Below are 25,644 nucleotides of genomic sequence, written 5' to 3' on the forward strand. Positions count from 1 at the left end.
AACAGAGAAGTTCAGTGTAGGCGTAGGGGACCAGATTGGGTGACGAGACATCAAGCGTTGAACAGGGTGGGCGAAGATATCCGCGTATATCGGCAGGTCCGGTCGAGTGTAGACGTGGGAAATGAACTTAGATGATGCTGCATCCCGATGAATATCTGGCGGGGCAATGTTGCTAAGAACTGGCAGCCATGGAACCGGGGTGGAACGGATGGTTCCAGAAATTATCCTCATGGAGGAATATAATTTGGAATCGACCAAGTGGACATGGGGGCTACGGAACCATACTGGGGCACAGTATTCTGCAGTGGAATAGCATAATGCCAGAGATGATGATCGTAGTGTGGAAGCGCTCGCGCCCCATGAGGAGCTGGCCAGTCTTGCAATGATGTTATTCCTCACGCCCACCTTTGCTGCAGTTTTTATGAGATGTTTGTGAAATGACAGAGTGCGATCGAGAGTAACGCCAAGATAGACTGGCTGGGCTTCATGCCGGATTCTCGTATCGCCCAGCTGCACATTAAGCTCACGCGAGGCCGAGGCATGGTGTAGATGGAAAACAGATGATACCGTTTTTGCAGTGCTAGGAATTAGTTGCCATTTTTTACAGTAATCAGATATCAGAGCCATGTCTTTCGTGAGTGTTTCCTCGAGGATGTCGAACTTTGATGCCTGAGTTGCACAGCAGATGTCATTGGCGTAGATGAACTTCCTTGAAGAAGTTTCTGGGAGGTCATTGATGTAAATATTAAATAGCGTAGGAGCCAGAACAGAGCCCTGGGGGAGGCCACTTGAGACAAGTCTCCATCTGCTGAGCACTGTAACATGTGTGCTCAGCAAGGTGCGCCTCCACGCACCCCCAAAAGCTCCCACCCACCTCCAACACAGATTCTTCTTTGGAAAGAAGGAAAGAGGGTTCAGGTAGACATAGGACAATGCCAGACCAGGGCCCAGTCCCGCTCCCTGATGTCTGGATTGGCCCCTGAGATCCCAGGCAAGCTATCCTGGATGGTAGTAGCGCTCTGTCCTCTCTACAAACTAGGTATTTAGTCTTTATCTCAAAGCTAATCTACATTGTTTTTAGGATGTTCCCTGTGAAACGAATCCTTGCCAAAAATATATTTTGGAGGTGACAGCCTTTTGCTCATGTCTATATTTTTGGCTCTCTAATCCTTTCTGTAAAGATGATATCTGATCCAGAATGCCCCATCGCTGACTTCCCTCACTATGTCTATCTTCTGGCTAGTTATCCTCAAAGATCAAATTTCCTTCTGATTTTACCTCCTCATGAAAGCTTCCCTTGGCCTCTCCAACAGACATGTCCCACACTGTTTATGTGTTATAGTAACATTTGACTAATATTTTTCCAAATAAATTTTAACCATTCTTTGTTGAAAGATTTTTTCCCCATTATTGAAATTCAAACTTTGCCTATTTGTTCCTTCATTAATGGGTACAAAAGTATGACAGGTGTTCATTATTTAATTATACTTCACATTATATGAGTAGCACTGACATATTGACAAATGTGATGCTGGGGATTGAACTTGGGATCTCATACGTGGATGTCCAAAGTTTTACCATTACACCAGCTCCCAGGTCACTATTTCTCCCCATTCCTTTTTCTAAACCAGATACTACAGATTGGAGAGATAGGATAAGGATTATGCAAAAAATTTTCATGCCTGAGGCTCTGAGGTCCAAAGTTCCTAGCACCACCATAAGTCAGAGCTAAGCATTAAAATAGTAAGTTAATAAAATAAAAAAATAAAAAAAAAACATATTGCTCAGTTCTGGTTTGTGGTGGTGTTAGCGATTCTGATTGAACCTTTGACCTCAGAACTTCATCTATGAGGTTTATTGCATATGAACTATGCTACTATGGCCCTTGACTATCTTAAGCTTTGTTTGCAAACATATATTGTTTTGGCAAAGGCGTTTTTAAAAATGTACTTCTTGCAGGTTTTTTGGCAAGTTTATTTGGCGGTGGGTTTGTATATGTGCTCAGTGATTAAAGTGAAAGACTTGTAAGCATGAGACCCTGGGTTTGATCATAAACAGTGCATATGCCAGAGTGTTACCGACCTCTCTCATTCACTGGATGGTGTGCTGCTTTGATATAAATGCAAATAAGGTTTGAGCCCAGTTCCCACCCTACTGAAGGGAGCTTAGCTACAGTGAAATCTCTTCACTTTCTGCCTCTCTTGGCCTCTGTCTCTACCTTGAAAACAGTACATATGTGGTCTGGGAGCTGTCACAGTCAATAAAGTTGTATATGCCAGAGTAATGCTTTGGTTCTTTCTAATAGATAAATATTAAGAACTTGGACAATTCCTCTAGAAAACAGAAAATTAGGTATCAATTCTAACATCATAAAACTGAACTGGATTTAAAACCTTTAATCTTAAAGGTTGTAGGAATTTGATGAAATAACCTAATAAAACTGCTGTTTTTTACTAGCCAAATAAAGAAAAGGAATTGTCTCAACAGGTGTGGCTAAACCGACAATTCTCTAAAAATTCTAAAAAATAGGGGTGTAGCTCAGTGAGAAATTATGTGTCTTATACATATGAGATCCTGGATTTGATCCCAGATATCAAGGAAGAGAGTTAAGATTGTAGTGATAAAATAGAAACTCATCAATCAATGTATTTCTTCTTTTCTTTTTACTAATTCTTTTAATATCTTTATTTATTTGATAGACAGCCAGAAATCAAGAGGGATGGAGGAGTTAGGGAGGGAGAGACAGAGGGACACCTGCAGCAATGCTTCACCATTTGTAAAACTTTCCCCCTGCAGGTGGGAACCAGGGACTTGAACCCAGGTCCTTGTGTATTGGAACATGTGTACTCAAACAGGTGAGCCACCCCCTGGCTCCATGGTTTATTTCTTCCAGGCATATGATTACATAAAAAGACTTTGAGGGAGCCTGGGGGAGGGGTAGCACAGTGGATTAAGCGCACATGTTGCAAAGCACAAGGATCCTGGTTCGAACCCCCAGCTCCCCACTTGCGGGGGGGGGGGGTCGCTTCACAAGCAGTAAAGTAGGTCTGCAAGTGTTTGTCTTTCCCTCCCCCTCTCTGTCTTCCCCTCCTCTCTCAATTTCTCTCTGTGCTATCTGGCAACAACAGCAATAACAAAAATGACAAGGATGACAACAAGGGCAACAATATGGAAAAATGGCCTCCAGGAATAGTAGATTTGCAGTGCAGGCTCCGAACCCCAGCAATAAAAAAAAGAAGAAAAGACTTTGATGTCTGAGGTGCTGAGGACAGGCTTAACTCCCTGAACCACCATAAGCCAGAGTTGAACAGAGTTCTGGTAAAAATAAAATAAAAAATAACAGTAATTCAAGAGAGAGGCCAAAGCATGACTCTGACATATATGATATCAGTAATCAAACCCTATAGCATATAAGTCCTGCCCTCTACTTGCTGAGCTGTGTTTCTGGCCACATACACCATTACTTTTATGGTAAAGCCTTTCTCATTAAAACCAAGAACATGGGCCAAGTGGTGGCACACCCGGTTGAGTGCCTTTGTTACAATGTGCAAGGATCCAAGTTCAAGCCCCGGGTACCCATATGCAGGAGGAAAGTTTCACAAGTGGTAAAGCAGTGCTGGAGGTGTCTCTCTCTCTTCCTCTCTCTCTCCCCCTTCCCTCTCAATTTCTGGATGTCTTTATTCAATAAATAAATAAATTTAAAAAAATGAATGTCCATTTACATACTACACTGTAAAAGTTCTGGTCAATACAGCACAATTAAAAGTAACCACATTTAGTGTATTGCACCAAAGTAAAAGACTCTGGGGTCAGGAAAAGGGTTCAGGTCCTGGAATATCATGGCAGAGGAGGACCTAGAAGGGGCTGAATTGTTATGTGGAAAACTGAGAAATGTTACACATGTACAAACTACTATATTTTACCGTTGAACTGTAAACTATTAATCCCTCAATAAAGGGGGGAAAAAATAACCACAACTGGCAGGAAGGTAAAGACTTTACATAATGGAACAAAAAATATAAATAAATCAGACTACAAATATACCAAGTTTTAATGAAAAACAATGTCGTGGAAAACATTTTTGAAAAATAATCATTTTATTACAATAATTGATACTTTTAATTAAAAATTTTGGCAACATTAATAAAATAATAGACTTTATCTGATAGAACAAGCAAGCAAAATAGATGAGGAAATCCACAAATGACAGTAACAAAATAGTAATCTTGACAGATATTCAGTATACTTGTAAACAAAACAAAGTGACATTGCCTTAAAAATATAGAGGTATCAATAGAAAAACAAAACATTCACGAAATACTTTTTTTTTTCTTCTGTTCCAGGCACAGAAATTCACTCAAGCTAGCTCACTCTAAGAAAGAAGCAAAGCCCTTGATGATTATCTGTTCCTAGGTTTTTATGAAAAGCTAGGAAATCTTACTAAACTGAAAAGAGGAAAATGAATGGGGGACATATAAAGTGCCTTTAAAGAGAAGGATAAAGGGCTAAGGGTGGTGGCGATTTCATTGTCAGTGTCATTTTAAGAACACTGTTAAAGACTGATGAACCAAAGGCAGTGTCAAACAAGCGAGGTAGCAAGCTATGCAGGCCTAGGTCAAAAGCGTTGTAAGAAAGTGAACAATAGTTGCAGTCTTTGGGTCAGGAAAAAGTATGATTTTCTTGAGAAAAAGAGAGATCACGATGTCAAAAAATAGTGCATCACAGGAAAGCAGCAGAGTAGCAGAGCAGAGAATAGAGGAGGGAGAAAACAGACAAAGGTCATTATCACTGGGACCTGTAGTTGACAATAAATTACAGTTCATACTTCTTAGGCATATACTTCAGTAACCGCAAACAGTAGTAATAGTAAACAGTGGTATCAGTGTTGCAAATACTAAGCAGCCACAAAAACATAAAATATTTCATAAATTGGGGGTCCAAGAGACAGCTCATCCTGGAGAGTGCACAGTTTACCATGCACTAAGAACCAAGTTCAAGTTCCCCAGCCACCACATGGGAACACCACACAAAGGGAGGTTTCATGAGTGGCAGAACAATGCACTGGTGATTTTTCGTCTCTTTCACTATCTGAGAAACAAAAAAGTGAGTCCACTGGGAGTGATGTAATTCTGCTATGACACAAAGGCCCAACAAGTCCTTGGTGGCAAAAGTAAATACAAAACATTTTATACACTTACCATAGGAACAAAAAAAAAGGGAAGTAAGTACTCAAAAGTCTGCAGACCGATTTATACAGAATTCTGTTTCTACCTGAGACCAGAACAAATAAAACACACATACTCTGCACATAAAGGGGTTCAGACTAAAATCAGAGTAGTAAGTGCCTTTGCACAAACCAACCAAAAAGGCCTTAAAAAAATGTTCAAAATACAGCTCCATCCATCCATCCATCCATCCATCCATCCATCCATCCATCCAATAAGTACTGACAGTGTTCTTTCTGCCTTGTCTCTAAGACTTGAGTGAATATGTGCCCCTTCCTGGGCTATGGTCAAGGAACCATAATCTTTACTAATTAATCTTTCATTTTCTGACCACCACACTCATGTCATAACTTTTCCCTCCACTTCTCTACATCCATACTGTCAGAATCAAGTTATTTTAGGCCATCACAACAGAGGCACTTCTGGGAGTTCAGCAGCAAACAGGACCACATCATAAAGACACCAAAATCAAGTCATTCTAATCTGACTAGAGTTAATATTGAATTCTTCAAGACATGGGCAAAAATGAATTTAAATAACTAAAATACTATAGACTCTATATAGAAAGAAGAGTTTTCAAGTCTAGAAGTAACATGAAAATCAAAAATATGTTTTCACTTTTTTTTTCCACATACACAAACACGTTTTTATATGCTAAGCCAACTAGTTAGATAAACCAGGGATTACATCTTAAAATGAAATTTAAAAAAATTTAAACATTTTGTATGTCATCAATTAAGAAAAAAACTTCATAAAACAATTCATTAGTTTCACTATTTTGATGTGATTGAATAATTTTTTTCAAAGTATTTTTGTTCTTATGGGATTTTTAACTTCCTTACTTTAGATTTCTGGCACCAAGATTAATGGTTCTTTTTTGAAATTTTATTTTTAGACTTTGGGAGTGATGATTCAGCATCAGAGGTGCTCACAGTAACTGATGCTACTTCCCCTGATCCTGGTTGAACAGGTTCCAGTGACACTTGAATAATAACTTTTGTTTCAGGAGGCAATCCTTCTAGTTGTTTGGGCTTCTTAAACATTTGATGACACCGAGTCTTGTGCTCCATTTTCTCTTTGAAAGTGAAAAACTGCAGCCGGCACTTGGAACACTGATGAACAGTCTTTTCCCAGTGTCCTCTAAAATGACACATGTATGGTGTTGCAGTTTTGAAAATCTTAAGACAAAACGGACAGAGCAAATTCTTAGTGTACTTGTGGCATGTTCTGAAATGTGTTTCCACCTCTGCAAAGGTTGATGATCTGTAATTGCAAACCTGGCACACATAGGGCATTTCACCAGGTTTATGATTGTCCTTCATGTGCTCTAAGAGAGCTTGATCAGTTTTGAATGACAATTCACAAATTTTACATAAAGGGACGGCTTCCTGGGCGGTGTGCACATTTTCTATGTGGCATTGCAGCTCAAAGGGAGTGGGGAACTGGCGGTGGCAATGCTGGCAGGTGGTGTGGTTTTTCCAGCTGTCACCAATCTGCTTCTCAAGTTCCAAATGGTGCTTCATGTGATTCATAAACTTGATGTTTTTTAGGGATTTCAAACAGCTGGGGCATTTGAAAGTGGTATGAGTCTTCTCTTCTGGTTGTTCATCTCCTTCATGATATCCATAGTAAAAGTCATGAAGTAACATAGTCAGATTGCCTTGGCTGGTAGCAAAAGTTCCATTTTGACTTGCTGGACTCCAGATGCCTATTTCTGCACGTCTCTTTTCCCTTCCAGGATTTATAGGCTTAAAGCACACATTGTCCTTTGGCAAAGTTACTAGAGAAGGTGCTCCATTCTGAACAGAGTTTACTGAGGTATGAGTACCATTTGAGGGTATGTTTTGTTGAATAGCAATACCTGAAGAGGACAGAGCTGAAGACTGTCCCCCTAAGATTCCATCACTGAGTTTAGGCTTTTTGGGATTTACATTGTTTCCTTCAGAAGTAGAAAGTCGCTTTGATATATGTAGGCTTTTGTTTAGTTTTCCTGCAGAAAGTGCTGCTTCTGGAGCTTCTGGTTGCTGCACTGAACTTGTTAAGGTAGCCAGCGGAGAACATAACTCTAGAGAGCTATTAGGCACAACTTGTGGTGAGTTATTTTTACAATCAGAGTTTGACAAAGGCTCAATAATGATAGGACTACCTGTTGATCTTGACTCAGGTTCAGAAAATGGCAAGATAGTGACAGCTTCTGATGCTGGGACCATGTGACATATAGGCTGCAAATTATGAGCACTATTTTTTCTGAGGCGACTGTGCTTTTTCCTTCTTAAATATGAACCTGGGGTGACTCGGTTCAAAATGTTTGAAACAACTGGTTTTGAATCTGAAGTTACCCCAACAAAGATCAGCTCAGCATCATCATTGACATGTTCCACTCCAACAAAGATCAGCTCGGAGTCCTCATCATCCACTTGTTTGGTATCTTTTAGACTTTTCTGTGGTTCTGACTCTTCTTCATCCTCAGATAATATATATAGTTGTTCCATTTTATAGTATTTTTATTCTTGAAGGATGTTGACACAAGTGTCAGTGCTTCCTTAAGATAAACTGCACCTAAATACAAACACACAGCAATAAGTACAGAAAAGGGCTGGAGAGAGACCATAATGGTTATAAAATACCTTCATGACTCACATCAAAAGTTCTAGGTTCAGTTCTTAGCACCACAAGCCAGAGTTGATTGGTACTCTGGTAAAACAAACAAACAAAACCCAGAAAAACATGTTATCTTCTTTAATTCTCTCCAAAGTGTAAGGTAGCTATAAGCATCTTTATTTTGCAGATAAGGACACAGAGACTTAAAGAAGATAAATACAAAAGGACCTAGGTTCTTGGACTTGTAAGCTTAAGAGCCTGAGTTCTTTCCCTAGCATACCACATGTGATGCTCTAGTTCTATCCTCTCTCCTCTCCCTTATAAGTAACTCTTAAGAATAAAATAAGTTGGGAGTCGGACTGTAGTGCAGTGGGTTAAGCGCAGATGGCGCAAAGCGCAAGCACCAGCATAAGGATCCCGGTTTGAGCCCCCGGCTCCCAACCTGCAGGGGAGTCGCTTCCCAAGCGGTGAAGCAGGTCTGCAGGTGTCTGTCTTTCTCTCCTCCTCTCTGTCTTCCCCTCCTCTCTCCATTTCTCTCTGTCCTATCCAACAAGGACGACAACAATAATAACTAAAACAATAAAACAACAAGGGCAACAAAAGGGAATAAATAAAATTTAAAAAAAGAATAAAATAAGTTGGAGGTTAGGTGGTAGTGCACTGGGTTAAGTGTACAGGGCATGAAGTGCAAGGACTGGTGTAAGAATCCTGGTACGAGCACTCAGTTCCCCACCTGCAGGGGGTCTCTTCACAAGCAGTGAAGCAGGTCTGCAGGTGTCTATCTTTCTCTTCCCATCTGTCTTTCCGTCCTCTCTCAATTTCTCTCTGTCCTATCCAACAATGATAGCAATAATAACAATAATAACCACAACAACGATAAAACAAGGGCAACAAAAGGGGGGGAAATTATAAAATGATTTAGGCTGAATGGCCTAGGTGGTGATAGTGACTGTAGCACTAGACTTACAAATATGAGGTCCTGAGTTCAATCCCCAGCATTTTATGTTCCAGAGTGATGCTATGCTTCCCACTCTCTGTTATTGCTGTAACTGATAAAGAATCTTTTGAAAAGTTAGCCAAGAGGTTGTTCAGCAGTAACGTAGACATGATGAAGTCCTGGGTTCACTTCCCAGTGTTGCATAATTAAAGGACTGGCTGGTTGCCAGGATAGCCTGAGGGTGCCTCTTCCCGAGCACATGCTCTCTGGGTTGGAGAGAATTTGACTGCAGCCAATGGCTGCTGCGTGGGAGAGGGATCAGGAACTTGTGTAGGGCTAGCATCGCAGGAGAGAGACTCTGGGACTACAATGTGTGTTTAATCAGAAAAGAAGATTCTTTTATACATCCTAAGAAGGAAGTGGTAGGGTGTGACTAGGAGAGGGGGCAGAGCGAAAAGAGAATGCGAACCGTGGAATTAAACCAGTGCCTTGCAGGCAGGGCGGGTCTCAGATAAAACAGTGATTATGTAAAGACACCACAGCAATGGAGCAGGAGAAGCTGGTATACTGCCCAAGAGCTGGTGAGTCATCAGTTAAGCACATGTCATCATGCACAAGGACCCAGTTTTGAACCACATGGGAGAGGCTACAGATGGGAAATTTCATGAACAGCAGAGCAGTACTATAGTATCTCCTGTCTCTCTCCCTACTTTGTCTTTCACCCTTTCTCTGAAACAAACAAACAAACAAACGTCACTGGGAATGCTAGAGCTACGTAGGCAGTGAGCCCCAACATTAACACTGGTGGCAAATAAAATGACTGATTTATCTTAAGTGAATTTCACCTCAGTATATTACTTTTAAAAATAAAGAGAGAATATTACTACCAGACACATACATACATACACACACATTAAAACTTTCATGGCCAGGGCCAGGTAGCAGAGTAGGTTAAGCACACATGGTGCAAAGCTCAAGGACCAGAATATGGATCCCGGGTCAAGCCCCAGCCCCACCTGCGGGGGGGGGGGGGGGTGTCACTTCACAAGCAGTGAAGCAGGTCTGCAGGTGTCTATCTTTGTCTCCCCTTCCTCTTTTCTCAGTCTTTCTCTGACCTATCTAACAACAATAACAGCAGTAACAACAAAAATGATAAACAAAAGCTGGATATGGGCAAGAGATTAGCTCACTTTAATGAGGCCTTTTTGGTCAACACAAGCTCCATCCTCTGGAGCTCTAATCAGGGAATCCTTGGATTTTCACAATTGATGATGGGCCTCGACCTCAAATGGATCCCGCTCTCCACCATTACTGGTCACTTCCATCAGGAACGTACATCATCATAAGCCCTCTTATGCGCCTCTTTAGGACCTTACCCTCATTGTAAACCAACAATGGTAGGGACTGCCCCATTTTCCACAGGACTGAGTCATCCTGCTCTGCCACTCCAGGAAGAATGGTCCTGAAATGAATGCAGCTTAAAATGTTGCCAGTTGTGACAATGAATTGAGAACTCAGATTGACAGGGACTTAGAGGTTATACAGTCTCTTGTACTAAATGTGAATGTAAATGGGCCCTGTGTCAGATCAATGGGGTAAACAGTTCACTGTATTTATATATTTTGTTCATGTTTGGGAGCTATTCTCTGCCCTAACTCAGCTTTCTATGCCTATTCTCAACTCTGACACCATCTTCCCAAACAAAATGTTTAGTCCACCTTCATGTTAGTTATCAAGCTCAAGCAAAAATTACTGAAGTCTTGAAGCCCTAGGAATATATCTAAAATAGACTCCCCAGATTCTCTCTGTCCTAAGATCCCTATTCTTATCTGCTCTTATGCTACTTTTTGGTTCCTGTTTATTAAACATTTTGTCCTGCTTTATATCTTACCACCTTTAAGCCACCAAATTACAGATGCTCCTATGATTCCATTCTGACCTCCCTAGGCAGAAGACCTTACCAATATGCCTCAGGACCTCACCTCTCCAGAGCCCACTAGAGAAAGACAGAAACAGTCTAGAGGTATGGATCAACTTGCCAATGTCCATGCCCAGTGGAGAAGTGATTACAGAAGCCAGAACTTCACCTTCTGGATCACAGACCCCACTTCAATTTTTTTTGTTTGTTTTGTCTTTTGGTCCATTCTCTTAGAGGGGATGAAATGACAGGGGAAGATGACCAGAGGGTTCTGAACTCCAATTCCATCAGGACCCAGAGAGTGAAGTGGAAAAAGGGAAGGACATTTAGAACTAGTAACAGGTATAGGTGTAGAAAGGAAGGGAAGGCAGGACCATAGAAAAAATGGGCAAATATATATATATAAATATATATATAAATATAAATATATATAAAATATATATATATATATATAACAGTTATAGAAATAATATAGTAATCCCTTATCTGTCACATTGGGAGAACTACTGCAGTTTCCAATGGAGGGATTAGGGACACAGAACTCTGGTGGTGGGAAAGGTGCAGAATTATACCCCAGTTATCTCATAATGTTGTAAATCAATATTAAATCCCTAATAAAAATAAAAATTAAAAATATATCATTCTCATATCACAACAAAAAGTGAAGTAAATTATCCCATTTACACTAACATTAAAAAGAAACTCAATAATAAATTTAAGAAAAGAAATAAAAAGTTTTCATTAAGAAAACAGAATCATACTAAAAAACTACTGAAGCAGTTAAAGACTTAGATAAATATTTAAAAATCCAGTGTTTATGAATTAGAAGATTTAATATTAGTAAAATGGCAAGACTCCAAAAATTCTTCCATTAAAAAAAATATTCCATCTGAGGGTAGCGCAACAGGTTAACCACACATGGCGTAAGGTGCAAAGACCAGCCGAAGGATCCTAGTTAGAGCCCCTGGCTCCCCACCTACAGGGCAGTCACTTCACAGGCAGCAAAAAAAGAATTGAACCTGGGACTTTGGAGCCTCAGGCATGAGAGTCTCTTTGCATAACCATTATGCTATCTACTCCCACCCCTGATCCTAACCTTTATATGGAAATATAAGGGAACTATCCCAGTCAAGTGATCTTAAAAAGTCCCAGGTTCAATCCCCTGCACCATCATAAGCCAGAGCTGAGCCAGTGCTCTGGTAAAAAAATAAAATAAAATAAAATAAAATAAAATAATAATAACAAAGTTGGAGTATTCATTTCCTACTTTATTTTAAAACTTGACACAAAACTGCAGGAGTCATCAGTGTTTTTGGATTAAGAACAGAATGAGATAAATGAAATAAGAGTCCAGAAATATTTGGTTAGCTTATTTTCAAAGGGGTGGTTGTATCTAAATGGGGGGAAAGGAATAGTCTTTTCAACAGATGGTGTTAGAATAACCAGAAAATCACATGAGCAAAAATAAACTTGACCGCTACCTCACAACATACAACACACACAGTGATTAAATCAAGATGGATCATGGAGCTAAACTTAAAAAGAGAAAATTGCAAAGGCTCTAGAAACAAATATTTCTCACAACTCTAGGGTAGAAAATTATCTTTTTTTTTTTTTTTAACTAGGGCACTTTTCAGCTCTGGTTTATGGTGGTGGTGGGGGAGGTATTGGGGGGATTGAGCCTGGGACAATGCAGCCTCAGATATGAAAGTCTCTTTACATAACCATTATGTTATCTACTCCCACCCTGAAAATTATTTTTTATAGAGAATACAAAAAGTAATAAATGTTAATGAAAAAACTGAAAACTTATGTTTGGGATAGGAGTTGGCACAGTGGATAGTTTTAGACTGGAAAATACGATGTCTTGAGTTTGGTCCCCAGCACTGCATGCACCAAAGTGATGCTTTGGTTCTATCAGTAATAAGTAAATCCTTGATAAAAGGGAGCATGTGGAAAGATCATCTGGATTTTTCACAGAAATTGAAGCTTGTATGGAAATGCAGTGAGTTCAAAATAGCCAAAAACAATTTTAAAGAAAAACAAAACAAAGATACACACTTTCTGATTACAAAGTTTAAAGAACTCCTGTGGAGAGCAGCCTGGAGAACTCTCAGAAACCTAGAAATGGACCTACCCTATGACCCTGCAATTCCTCTCCTGGAGATATATCCTAAGGAACCAAACATACCCATCCAAAAAGATCTGTATATACCCATGTTCATAGCAGTACAATTTGTAATAGCTAAAACCTGGAAGCAACCCAGGTGTCCAACAACAGATGAGTGGTTGAGTAAATTGTGGTCTACATACAGAATGAAATAAATACTACTCAGCTATTAAATATGATGGTTTCATCTACTTCATCTCATCTAGGATGTGCTTAAACAAATCATGTTATGTGAGATCAGCCAGAAAGAGAAGAAATAATATGGGGTTAGTGATCCAGAGGTGGTGTGAGGCAGAGGGACCAGGGGTGCCACTGCCACTTCTACCAGAGTAGCAGCAGCAGCAGCTGCTGCATACATGGATTTGTCTTGAGTCCTCTGGGGACAAATGACCAAGTTTTGTTTGCCTTGCACCTTTCCCTCTACCATAGCTCCTCAGTGCTCAGACTCTGCAGCCAACTTCCCCTGGCCAGGCTTGGCCAGTTGGCGAAGAAGGTGGCGGAATGGCCACGGCTGTCTGCTGGCGTTTCTTGCCCTACATTCTCCCCTCACCCCCGAGCTCCGGGTGTCCCAGCAGTGCTGGGATCACATGGCCACCAGCAACTGTCCAGAATATCAAAGATCACCTGAGACCACAACAAGATGAGACTAGGGCTACCTTGGGAACCACCAAGTTACCAGTGAGTGAACACATGTGGCTCATGGACAGAAAGGAGCCTAAGGAGAAATTCCTGGGGCTAAAGCCTATATCTACTCCCGAGCAGCTGATAACAGTCTGGCAGTTTACCAATTGAGGAGCCACCTCCAGTCTGTTTTACAAACAAAAAGACTGCTGAAGGAAGGAGGACTTCCCTAAAACTCACCAAATGCAACTGTGAGTCTCCATTTGCTACTGCCCTCAGAGGCTAGAACAGGAGGGGGGTGGGGGAAGAAACCCTGTGCTGACATCTGGGAGCAGAGAAATGACCAGGAAACACAGGAGATCTATACCCTGGTGGTCTTGAGGTGAGGCTGTATAGTGGGAGCTTTTCCACATTGTTCTCCTGATGTGAACATGGTGAATAATTGCCTCAGAACTCACAGACTATAAATGGGACTGGTTTAGAAACTCACAGGGCCAAGCACTGTTGCCTGGCCCTGTGAGAAGCTGAATTGAGGCAAGGGCTTTGGACCCTTGGGGCCTGGGAATCTCTTTGCATAACCACTGTGCTATCTCTCCCCCACCCTGATTTATCTTTTGGTCAGGAGTGAGTGATTAAGCTAAAAAACCTACTTATAGGTAAAAAGCCCTCAGGCTTGCATAGCATACGGAAAAAAAAATAACAAAAGATGCTTTAACTCAGGCATTTAGATAACATTGAAACAACTGTTAATTTTCATAGCTGTGTACTCTTTAAATACCTTACTTAGACACAAGTCAATCCAGGCAAGAATGATCAGTCCACTGAAAATTACTGAGAGAAGGACCTCATAACACACTATATATAATGGTTAAAGCAAGAAGATATATTGGAGATGTGAACCAGGACAAAAGAACAGAAAAAGCACCCAAAGGTAGAAACACAGAATAATGAGATCAACATCCAAATGCTAACTGAGGAATTAGTCACAGGAGTAAAGAAAGAGTTTGAAAGAATTGTCATCAGAAATGCAGAAACAACAAATGAGTTCCTGAAAGAAAACACTATCTCGAGGTAATTAGAGAGCTGAAAGCTGAAATAGCTGAGTTAAGAGCACAACTAGCTGAACAAGCTAATACAGTATCAGAACAGGGTAACAAAATAGCTGAGCTACAGAAAAAAAAAAACAGAGGGGAGAGAAAATAGAATAAATTAGGCAGAAAACAGAATTAGCAAGATTGAGGACGAATTAGAGAAGACTAAGAAAGAAGTAAGAGATCAACAGATACTGAAAACAACAACAGAGACATATAGGATGACTTCAAAAGAAACAATATATGCATTATAGGCCTACCAGAGGAAAAAAGAGGGAGGGGAAGAAAGCATGCTACAGAACATAATAGATGAGAACTTCTAGACAACATCAAAGATTTATAGGCTCAAGAACCTCAGAGGGTCCCAAACAGAATTAACCCAGACTTAGAGACACATCTTATTTAGAATGAAAAGAAATAAGGATAAAGAAAGGATCCTGAAGGCTGCAAGAGAAAAACAAAGAGTCACCTACAGAGGAAAAACCATAAGATTAGCAGCAGACTTCTCCATACAAACACTACAGGCCAGAAGAGAATGGCAAGATATCTATGAAAAAGGCTTTCAGCCAAGACTACTCTATCCTGCTAGACTGTCATTAAGACTGGAGGTATAAAAACCTTCTCAGATAAGCAACAGTTGAAAGAATCAACTATCACCATGCCCGCCCTGAAAGAAGTTCTGAAAGGTCTCCTAAAAACAGTCAGGCCACCATAAATATGTCATATATCAGAACACTCTAAAAATCTACAATAGTGGCGTTAAAATGTCTTCAATCTATAATATAATGTCAGTGGACTGAATTCACCTATTAAAAGGCACAGAGTAGGAAGATGGATCAGAAAACACAACCCAAACATATGTTGTCTGCAGGAATCCCACCTGACTCAACAAGACAAACACAGACTCAAAGTGAAAGGATAGAAACTACCATACAAGGCAATAGACCATTAAAAAAAAAAAAAAAAAAAAAAGCAGGAATAACTATGCTCATACCTGACACAATAGACCTTAAAATAAATAAAATTTTAAAAGATAGGGATGGACATTAGTTAATGCTCAGAGGATCAATCAATTAAGAGGACTTAACAATTATCAACATCTATACACCCAAGGAGAGGCCATCTAAATACATCAAACATCTACTGAAAGAGCTACAGCAATATATTAACAGCAACACAGTACTGAAAGAGCTACAGCAATATGGTAACAGCAACACAGTAATAGTAGGGGACTTTAACACCCCACTCTCTCAACTTGACAGATCATCCAGGCAGAAAATCAATACAGAAACGAGGGAGCTAAATGAAGAGATAGATAAACTAAAACTATTAGACATTTTCAGAGTAAAAATGGTCATTTCACTGTTTTCAGCCCATCCTGGATGGAACTTGAAGGATCATGTGAAGTGAAATAAGTCAGAAACAGAAGGATGAATATAGGATAATCTCACTCAGAGGCAGAAGTTGAAAAACAAAACTTAGAAGAGAAAACTCTAAGCAGAACTTGGACTGGAGCTGGTGTATTGCACCAAAGTAAAAGACTCTGGGGTATGTGGGGTTGGGGGGGAAGAGTTCAGGTCCTGCAACAGGATAGTAGAAGACCTAGTGGGGGTTGTACTGTTGTGTGGAAAAATGAGAAATGTTATGCATGTACAAGCTATTGTATTTACTGTTAACTATAAAACATTAATCCCCCAATAAAGAAATAATAATAAAAAGAAAGAATATGGGATGATCTCACTCACAGATGGAAGTTGAAAAATAAGAACAGAAGGGAAACCACAAAGCAGAACTTTGACTGGAGTTGGTGTATTGCTCTTAAGTAAAACGGGTGGTGGTGGTGGTGGGAAGGATGGTTCATGTCCTAGAAGACAGAGGAGGACCTAGTGGGGTTTCAACTGTTATGTGGAAAACTGAGAAATGGTACACATGTACAAACTATTGTATTTTATTTTACTGTTGACTATAAACCATTAGTTCCCCAATAAAGCAATTTTTAAAAGAAATTAAAGCAGAGTCTTGAGATATTTGCATATTCATGTTCAAAGCAGTATTACTCACATTAACCAAGAAGTAGAAGCTACCAAATATCCATCAAGTGTTGAATGAATTTTTTTAATGTGGGAATAAAACAAGGGAATATTGTTTAGCCATGGGATCTGTCACATGATGCAATATGCATGAGCTCTAAGGATACTATTAAATTAAATAATCCAGGTATATATACACACATGCAAAAGATGAATGCAACATGGTTTCATTTATGTGACGTACCAACATATATATTCAGAAAGTAGAATGGTAACTACCAGGGTTTAGAGATGGACAGAAAAGGTTACTGCATTGTTTACAGAGTATCTATTGCTTCAATATTGTAAAGTAAGAAGTCCTAGAGATCTGTTTCAAAATAATGTGAATATATTTATATTCACATTATAACAAAATAATAATAATAACAAATTAATAAAAATAATAATAGTAATATGGTAAATTTTATATGAAATTTTTAAATGATTTATTTATTTATTATGAATGTTAAATGGAACAGAGAGAGGACTAAAGCATTCCTCTATTACATGTGATACTGGGTACCAAACTCAAGATCTCATGCCTCTGAGTCTAACACTTAATCTCTTGTGCCATTTCCTGAGATGCATGTTATGTGTTTTACCACAACCAAAACATTTTATTAACAAGTGAAAAAAGTTCTCTAAAAATAAATAAGTAAATAATCAACATGAAAAATAAATACTGCTCTAGATGGTCAATTATTACATAAATGTAAATCAAAATTATAAATAAAATACTCTTCATACCTAACATTAGCTGCATTATTCATTGTCACCACACTGTGCAAACAATCCAAATACTCACTTGTTTATACATTTATAAACATATATATCCATACACTGGAACATTATTCAAGCAGAAAACAGTAACAAAAGCACTACTATATACATATAACATGAATGAACCCTGAATACATGCTGATTCCACTTGTATAAAACATCAAGAATAAGCAAATGCACAGAGGCAGAAATAAACAAGTGGTTTAGGATTGGGGAAAAAACGTCAAAAAGAAAGAGGAAAGTAGCAGGTGAATAATGATACCTCAAAAAAGAAATTCCTAGTCCCTCAAACATGTATGTTACCTGACTTGGTTAATGAGTCTTTACAAATGTGATTTTTTTAAATGCTTTTTTTTCTTTTTTATATTTGTTTTTCCTTTTGTTGCCCTTGTTTTTCATTGTCGTTGTAGTTATTGTTGTTGTTATTGATGTCGTCATTGTTAAGATAGGACAGGGAGAAATGGAGAGAGGAGGGGAAGAAAGAGGGGGGAGAAAGACAGACACCTGCAGACCTATTTCACCGCCTGTGAAGCAACTCCTCTGAAGGTGGGGAGCCAGGGAGGGGCTCGAACTGGGATGGTTACACCGGTCCTTGTGCTTTGCGCCACGTGCACTTAACCCACTGCGTTACCACGACTCCCACAGATGTGATTTTTTTTTTTTAAGGTTTATCTCAGATAAGGTGGAACTTCACATTGGAGAGATAAGAGAAAACTAGAACACAAGAGAGTATCACTCCAGTACCTGCAACACTGGGGAGAGATGCTTAGAGCTTCAGGAATGCAGGATCTGTCCAAGTTGCTTGGTAGAGAACTCACTGGCTGGAAATTAGTTCAAATGGTCTATTTTTTTTTTTCAGTTGCATTCAATTACTTCAAGAAATGATGACATCACAGAAATGCAAACATAAAACCTCAAGTAATCATTTTAACAATTACATTCAAATAATCTAACTTTTACCCTTTATGAGTCATTTTGATACATTAGCTTAAATTGTAGGGTATGGCCAAAACTAAGCTCCCTCCCCCTTTTTTTTTGCCTCACAAATGGCTACAAGTCAACTTTACATAGCAGCTATGGTGACCTTTTTTCATTTCAAGAATGGAACTATCCTGTTTTTCATGGTAGCAATTCAGAAGGCTTTAGATCCAGGAGATGGTACAGTGAATAAAGCTCTAGGTCCAGGAGGTGGTACAGTGGATAAAGCACTGGACTCTCAAAGGTGAGGTCCTGAGTTCAATCCCCAGCAGCACATGTACCAGAGTAATGTCTGCTTCTTTCTCTTCCTCCTATGTTTCTCATTAATAAATAGAAATCTTGTGGCTTTTTTTTTTTGAAGGTTCTAGGACTACTCAAATCTATTAGTAGCCTGAAGTTATCACATATTGGCACATCAAGATACAGATCAAACGCTTTCAGGTAACACTTAAGAGTAACGTTTTAGTACTTCAAGGTACGAGAGAAAACCCAAAGAAAAAAAGTAACAAAGATACAACCTTGGTCCTTATTATGGAAAGTCTTCTTTCATCTTAGCTCCGGTGTGCAGGGATTGTCTAAGGTCTTGAAAACAGTTCAGGCGGAAGATCACAACCTTGAGACAACCAGAGAGAGGCAAGGATTCAGGTTACCGACAAGAGTATGGTCACCTGGATGTTTAGCAAGCACTTCACACTAACCCAGGAGAGAAGGGCATTCTTTCCCTCAGGGCTGGCCCTCCAATATCCACGTCACTCAAGGAAATTCTCTCCAGCTGCAACCCACCCTGACGAACCCCTGCAAGCAATCACCCTTGGCCCTGCCTCTCCTGTGGACTTAAGAGTGGGGGCAACTGCATGCGAGTCCTGGCACAGAAGATTGGAACAAATAAACCAGGGGTGGTGGTGCACCTTGTGTAGCGCACGCATCACAATACACAAGGCCCCAGGTTCAAACCTCTGGCCCCCACCTGCAGAGGGAAAGCTTCACAAGGGCTAAAACTGTGATGCAGGTCTCTCTGTCTCTTGTGCTCTCTGTCTCCCGCTTCATTCTCCATTGCTCTGTCTCTAGCTGATACTAAAAAGAGAAAAATAATTTAAGGAGCTGGGTGGTGGCGTCCCTGGCTTGAGAGCACATGTTACAATGAGATAGGAACTAGGTTCAAGCCCCAATCCCCACCTGCAAGGAAGCTTCACAAGTGGTGAAGCAGGGTGGCAGTTGTCTATCACCTTCTCTACATCCCCCTTCCTCTCAACTTCTGGCTGTCTCTATCCAATAAATAAAGATAATAAGAATCATTTGAAAAGTTTTAAAAAGAAAAACATTTAAAATAAAATAGATTTAAGAAAAAACGAACCAGGAAAACAGACACGCCTGCCAGGACGCGGTGCAGTGGATGAAGCCTTGAACTCTGAGGCATGAGGTCCGGAGTTCGATCCTGGACAGACAGCAGCATGTGAACCAGAGTGACATCTGGTTCTCTCCCCTTCTTCCCACCCACCCAGTGCCTTTCTCATGAATAAATAAGTAACTTACAAAACCAAACAAACAAACATTAAAGGGTGGGGGTGATATCATACTGGTTATGCAAAAAGGCTCTCATGCCTGAGGCTCCAAAGTCCCAGGTTCAATCCCCCGCACTACAAGCAGTGCTCTAGTGTTTCTCTGCATCTCTCTCAAAAATAAAATATATATATATTTTTTAAAAATTGGGGAAAAAATCGACGGCTCTAAAGGGTGAGTGATCAGTAATGGGGTTCTGTAGATGCTCTAAGGGCCTTAGGCTCTGCACCTCAGGGTGCCCCGGGTGCTGGCAGAACTGGAGCTGCAGGGGCCGGAGGGGCCGGCGAGTGCAAGTGCCCGGGGGCATTGCGGGGCCTCTCCCTGCAGCTGCCAGGCCTCCAGGCGGCGGGGAGAAGACAGATCTGTGTGCAGCGCCCGCATGTCCCTCCCTCCTCCCTCCTGCGGGCCGCCGCGCAGGGACAGGCCGCTTGGTCAGTGCGCAAAGCCCGGCGCCGCGGGCTCTCCAGCCTCGGTCCTCCACGCAGAGTGCGCGCGCGGGGCCCGCCACGCCCGCGTCCTTACAGCTCCAGGTCTGCGGCGGCCGCTAGCTGCGGGCGGGCGGGCTGGCGGGCGACGCGCCGCCGGAGGAGCCTCCCAGGCGAAGCCCGAGGCGCTGACGCCTCCCCAGGCACCCGGCGCCGCAGACGCAGCCGCAGCCACACGCGCGCCCGTAGCGACCAGTGATTGGCTGCCAGGTGCGCGCAGGGTCTGCCCGGCTCCCTGAGCTGCGACCTGATTGGCCCAAAGGCTGAGGCGCTTGCAAGCGCGCGGGCGCCCCTGGCGGAGACCTCTGTGTGAGAGGGGTCATCCTGTGAGGGGAGCGGGCAGTGCCTGGCAATGAGCCCCTGCCACAATCTGAAACTGTCAGTCTCCTACATGGTTAGGGACCTCCCACCTGGAGTGCACTGTGAATGACCCTCAGGTGTGGTCGCAGATGGATCTGAGCTGCCTAGCTATATGCTTCAGAAACTGCGGGGCGGGGCGTAGATAGCATAATGGTTATGCAAACAGGCTCTCATGCCTGAGGCTACAAAGTACCAGGTTCAGTCTCCCGCACCATCATAAGCCAGAGCTAAGGAGTGCTCTGGTAAAATAAAATAAAAAATAAATAAAAGACTCCTGGGCCACCCTATCACCTGGGGCCCTAGTCAGGGAGTCCTGGATTCCCACAGAGACATGATGGGCCTAGACCTCGATCGCTCTCACCACTGTCACTGGTCATCTCCATCAAGTACACCATAATGGACCCCTTTGTATAATGGCCACTATAGGACCTGGTCTTTAATGTGGATAAACAAGGGTAGGGAATGTTCCATTCTCTGAAGAGAAGTTGGATAACATACTCGACCTACTACACGAGGAAAACTGGTCCTGAAACTAGTGCAGCCTGCAATGTTCCTAGCTGTGACCACAGAATATGAACTCAGACCTACAGGGATGCAGAGGTTACATAGGCTCCTGTGCTGAATATGGGCCCCAGATCATGTCGATGGGGTTTACAGTCAACAATATTTATATACTTTCCCCATATTTGGGAGCTACTCTCTTCCCTGATCCAACTTTCTAGTACGTTTTCCAACTAGGACACCATCTCCTCAGACAATAACTTGGGTCCACATATTAGATGTCAGGTGCAGGCAAAAGTTAGCAAAGTCATAGGCCCCTTGGAATATATCTTCAACAGACTTACAAGCTTTTACCAAAACAGAGACCTCAAATCTTCATCTGCAATATTCTATTCTTGTCTTTAGGTTCATGATTAGTCAACAATTTGTTCTGCTTTGTATCTTACCTCTTTTTGTCAGCCACCAGGTTCCAGATGCTAATATGATGCCAACCAGACTTCCCTGTGCAGAGGACCCCCACCAATGTGTCCTGGATCCCTGCCCCACTAGGAAAAGAGAGAGGCTGATACTATGGATTGACTTGTCAATGCCCATGTTCAGCGGGGAAGCAATTACAGAAGCCAGACCTTCTGCACCCCATAATGACCCTGGGTCCATACTCCCAGAGGGATAAAGAACAGGAAAGCTATCAGGGGAGGGGATGGGATTGGAGTTCTGGTGGTGAGAACTGCGTGGAAATGTACCAATCTTATCCTACTCTTGACAGTATTTCCATTTTATAAATAAAAATTAAAAAAAAAAAAAAAAAACTCCACAGGGTTGCTGGGTCTGCATGCCCATTTTCTTGAAGTTGCCTCTGGAGCCAGGCCTGCCCTGCCTGTCACCTATCTTTAGATAATTTCAAGAACTAAGAATGATCTGATAAACAATTTAAATTTCAGTGTACATAAATTAAAATTCATTGTAATGGGAATGTGCCTCATAGCTGTAGCATGTCTACTCTTCCAGAGTTGCTTTCCTCTTGACAACAGCAAAATGGTGATATGAAAGATGAGAAGGACAAAGCCTGTCTTGACTTTTTATTGTTTAATTAGACAGTTCTGTCAGAAGCGTTTGTTCATAAGCTTGAAACATAAATCAATAAAAGCTTCTGAATCTGCTACCATGTGATGCTATTTTCTTCTGTATTTCTTGTGTTGCTGATAATCATTGATTAGAGCCACTTTTTTCATTCAGATAGTGTAGGGAAATTGTGAGGATGTGGTTGAGCTTGGCAGGGCTTGACCTGAGGAGTGCGTCTATCCTGTCAGTCTCTCTGAGAGGTTGAGCAAGGAGGGACAGGAGTAACCCCAAAGGTTTGACTCCCTGCCTCACAAAGCACCCTGCATTCCTGATACTATGGCCATTAGATAAAAAGAAAGGGGGAGATGTTGGGAAATTGTGAGGAGCCTCACAAAGCACCCTGCATTCCTGATACTATGGCCTATCTAGTTATTGAGACAGAGAAAGGAAGAGACAACTCTGCACTGGCGTTTCCTCTGCTAGTATAGTACCACCCACGTGGAACTGGAACTTGGGCCATACACATGGGCAAGGCATGAACCCTACCCAGTGAGTATCATTCTGGTATGTTTTCTTTTCCATTTCATCTTTGGTGGAAGCAGGATCTCACACATCTCCCCATAGTTATTTAGGGAAGAGCCCAGAAATACACAAATGTCCCACTGGAATACAATAGGAAGAATGGTCTTTTTGGTAAATGATGCAATTGGGTTATGCATATGAAAGAAAATTAACTTTGGGGCAGGGGAGATATCATAATGGTTATGCAAACAGGTTCTCATGCCTGAGGCTCCTAAATCCCAGGTTCAATCCCCCACACCACCATAAACCAGAGCTGAATAGTGCTCTGGTGTTTCTGCCAGAGGCGCATAAGTCCCCGGTTCAATCCCCACATCACCATAAACCAGAGCTAACCAGTGCTCTGGTTTAAAAAAAAAATTGATTTAAATCAAAGAGCAAGGACTGACACAAGGATTCTGGTTTGAGTCCCCGGATCCCCACCTGTGTGTGTGTGTGGGGGGGTGGGGATCCCTTCAAAAAATGGTGAAGCAGGTCTATCTTTCTCTCTCCCTCTGTATCTCCTCCTCCTCTCTCAATTTCTCTCTGCCCTATTCAATAAAACAGGAAAAAAAAACATATATAAAAATGTGTTTTTACAGATTTACTAAGTGTTGACATAATTCTCAACATTCCTAGTGGAAATGTAAATTTTATTTCACTTTTGGAAAAGTGTTTGAGGGGCCAGGTGATGGTACAGCCAGTAGAGTGCACACATTACCATGCTCAAGGATCTGGATTCAAGTCTCTAGCCTCCAACTGCAGGCGAGGAGCTTTATGGGTGGTGGAGCTATGCTGAAGCTTTCCCTCCTGCTTGCTGCCTCTCTTCCTCTTACCCTCTATCAAAAATAGAAACAACGAACATTTTCATTTTTTATTATTTTTATTTATTTATTTATTGGATACAGCCAGAAATCAAGAGGGAAGGGGAGGATAGAGAGGAAGAAAGACAGAGAGAGACCTGCAGCCCTGCTTCACCACTTGCAAAGCTCTCCCCCTGCAGGTGGGGACCAGGGACTCGAACCTGGGTCCTTACACATTGTAACATGTGCGCTCAACCAGGTGTGCCACCACCTGGCCCCAACAAAGAACATTTTTTAAAAGAGATTAAAAAGGGTGGGGGACTGAGCAGTGATGCACCTGGCTGAGGACCAGTGTGACTATGCAGATTCAAAGGAGGTCTCGAAACTTTACATCAGGCTCAACCTGACGCTGTTGACTGGCTACGGAAGAAGGGCAAAAGCTAGAAGAAGGACCTTTGCAGGGGGGAAGCTTCATGAGCAGTGAACTGCTGCAGGTGTCTCCCTTTCTCTTTCTTTCTATTTCCCCCCTTTTTAAAAAAAATATTTATTCCCTTTTGTTGCCCTTATTTTTTTATTGTTGTAGTTATTATTGCTGTTGATGTCATCATTGTTGGATAGGACAGAGAAATGGAGAGAGGCGAGGAAGACAGAGGGGGAGAGAGAGACAGATAGACACCTGCAGACCTGCTTCACTGCCTGGGAAACGACTTCCCTGCAGGTAGGGAGCTGGAGGCTCGAACTGGGATCCTTATGCCGGTCCTTGTGCTTGGCGCCACTGCACTTAACCTGCTGTGCTACCGCCCAACTCCCTACCTCCCCTTTTTAAATTTCTCTCTGTCCTACCAAGCTAAAAAACAATAAGTAAACAGTTAAATATTTTAACAAAGTAAACCCTTCATCTGTTAAAAAAAAAAAGAGAGAGAAAGAAAAGAAAAAGAAAGAAGAGGCAATCAAGGGTTTGGGCTGGGAGACAGCACAATGGTTATGCTAAGAGAATTTCATGCCTGAGACTATGAAATCCCTGGTTTAATCCCCAACACCAGCATAAACCAGAGTTCAGTAAGTACTCTGGGAAAAAAAAAACACTATCTATAATAAAAGGATAAACAGTTCTAGAACTCACATCTGCCATAATCTATATCCTGTAGAAAAGGTACATAGTATAAAAAAAAAATTAAAAAGATAAGTAAAAGTTCATAGCAGCTTTACTGCAGATAGCAAGCAAACCAACCTCAAAGTCTATCAACAATAAAAAGGACACATAAAACTGAGCATTTATTGAAGAGTAGTCTTGATTAGACACTCAAGAATTCATCTCACTTAAAAGTGACCTGACAGTTGTTGATACTGCTTGCTGGCTCTTCAACCATGACACACAAGTGTTCTAGTGTCAGTTTTCCCTTTCAGAATACTGAGATGAACCGAACATTTTCAGTCAGATTTTTTTTTTTTTTTTGCCTCCAGGGTTATTGCTGGGGCTCGGTGCCTGCACCATGAATCCACTGCTCCCGGAGGCTATTTTTCCTATTTTGTTGCCCTTGTTGTCATGCTTGTAGTAGTTGTTATTGTTGTCTTAGCTGTTGTTGTTGTTGGATAAGACAGAGAGAAATGGAGAGAGGAGGGGAAGACAGAGAGGAGGAGAGAAAGATAGACACCTGCAGACCTGCTTCACTACCTGTGAAGCGACTCCCCTGCAGGTTGGGAGCCAGGGTCTTGAACCGAGATCCTTATTCAGGTCCTTGCGCTTTGATATCTGGTACTTATCCTCCTTGATTTTCCAGGTTGAGTATCAGTGATACTCACAGTAATGGATGCTGCACCTTCTGCTCTCACTTGAACTGAAGTTTTAATAATAACCACTGTCTCAGGAGGCAACCCTTCCAATTGTTTTGGCTTTTTAAATGTTTGATGATCCTTAGTTTGGT

General features: G+C 41.4%; 1 protein-coding gene and 1 gene segment (V, D, J or C); one reads left to right on the plus strand and one right to left on the minus strand.

The window, feature by feature from the left end:
• LOC103118610 (immunoglobulin lambda variable 8-61-like) overlaps positions 1 to 25,644 on the plus strand; it is a 583,882-nt gene that overhangs the window by 76,777 nt on the left and 481,461 nt on the right.
• On the minus strand, positions 5,860 to 20,568 carry ZNF280B (zinc finger protein 280B). 2 transcript variants are annotated; one of them, XM_060193309.1, is made up of 3 exons: positions 20,473 to 20,568; positions 18,909 to 19,003; positions 5,860 to 7,784 (listed from the first exon to the last, which is right to left on the minus strand). In XM_060193309.1, the coding sequence occupies exon 3, from the start codon at positions 7,715 to 7,717 to the stop codon at positions 6,089 to 6,091; it is 1,629 nt and encodes a 542-aa protein (XP_060049292.1). In that variant the 5' UTR covers positions 7,718 to 7,784; positions 18,909 to 19,003; positions 20,473 to 20,568; the 3' UTR covers positions 5,860 to 6,088. The 2 variants fall into 2 exon arrangements, with proteins under 2 accessions (XP_060049292.1, XP_007528849.1); XM_007528787.3 differs by lacking the exon at positions 20,473 to 20,568 and adding an exon at positions 19,745 to 19,996.

Source organism: Erinaceus europaeus, chromosome 6 (assembly GCF_950295315.1).
Source record: "Erinaceus europaeus chromosome 6, mEriEur2.1, whole genome shotgun sequence".
In the NCBI taxonomy this organism is placed as follows: domain Eukaryota; kingdom Metazoa; phylum Chordata; class Mammalia; order Eulipotyphla; family Erinaceidae; genus Erinaceus; species Erinaceus europaeus.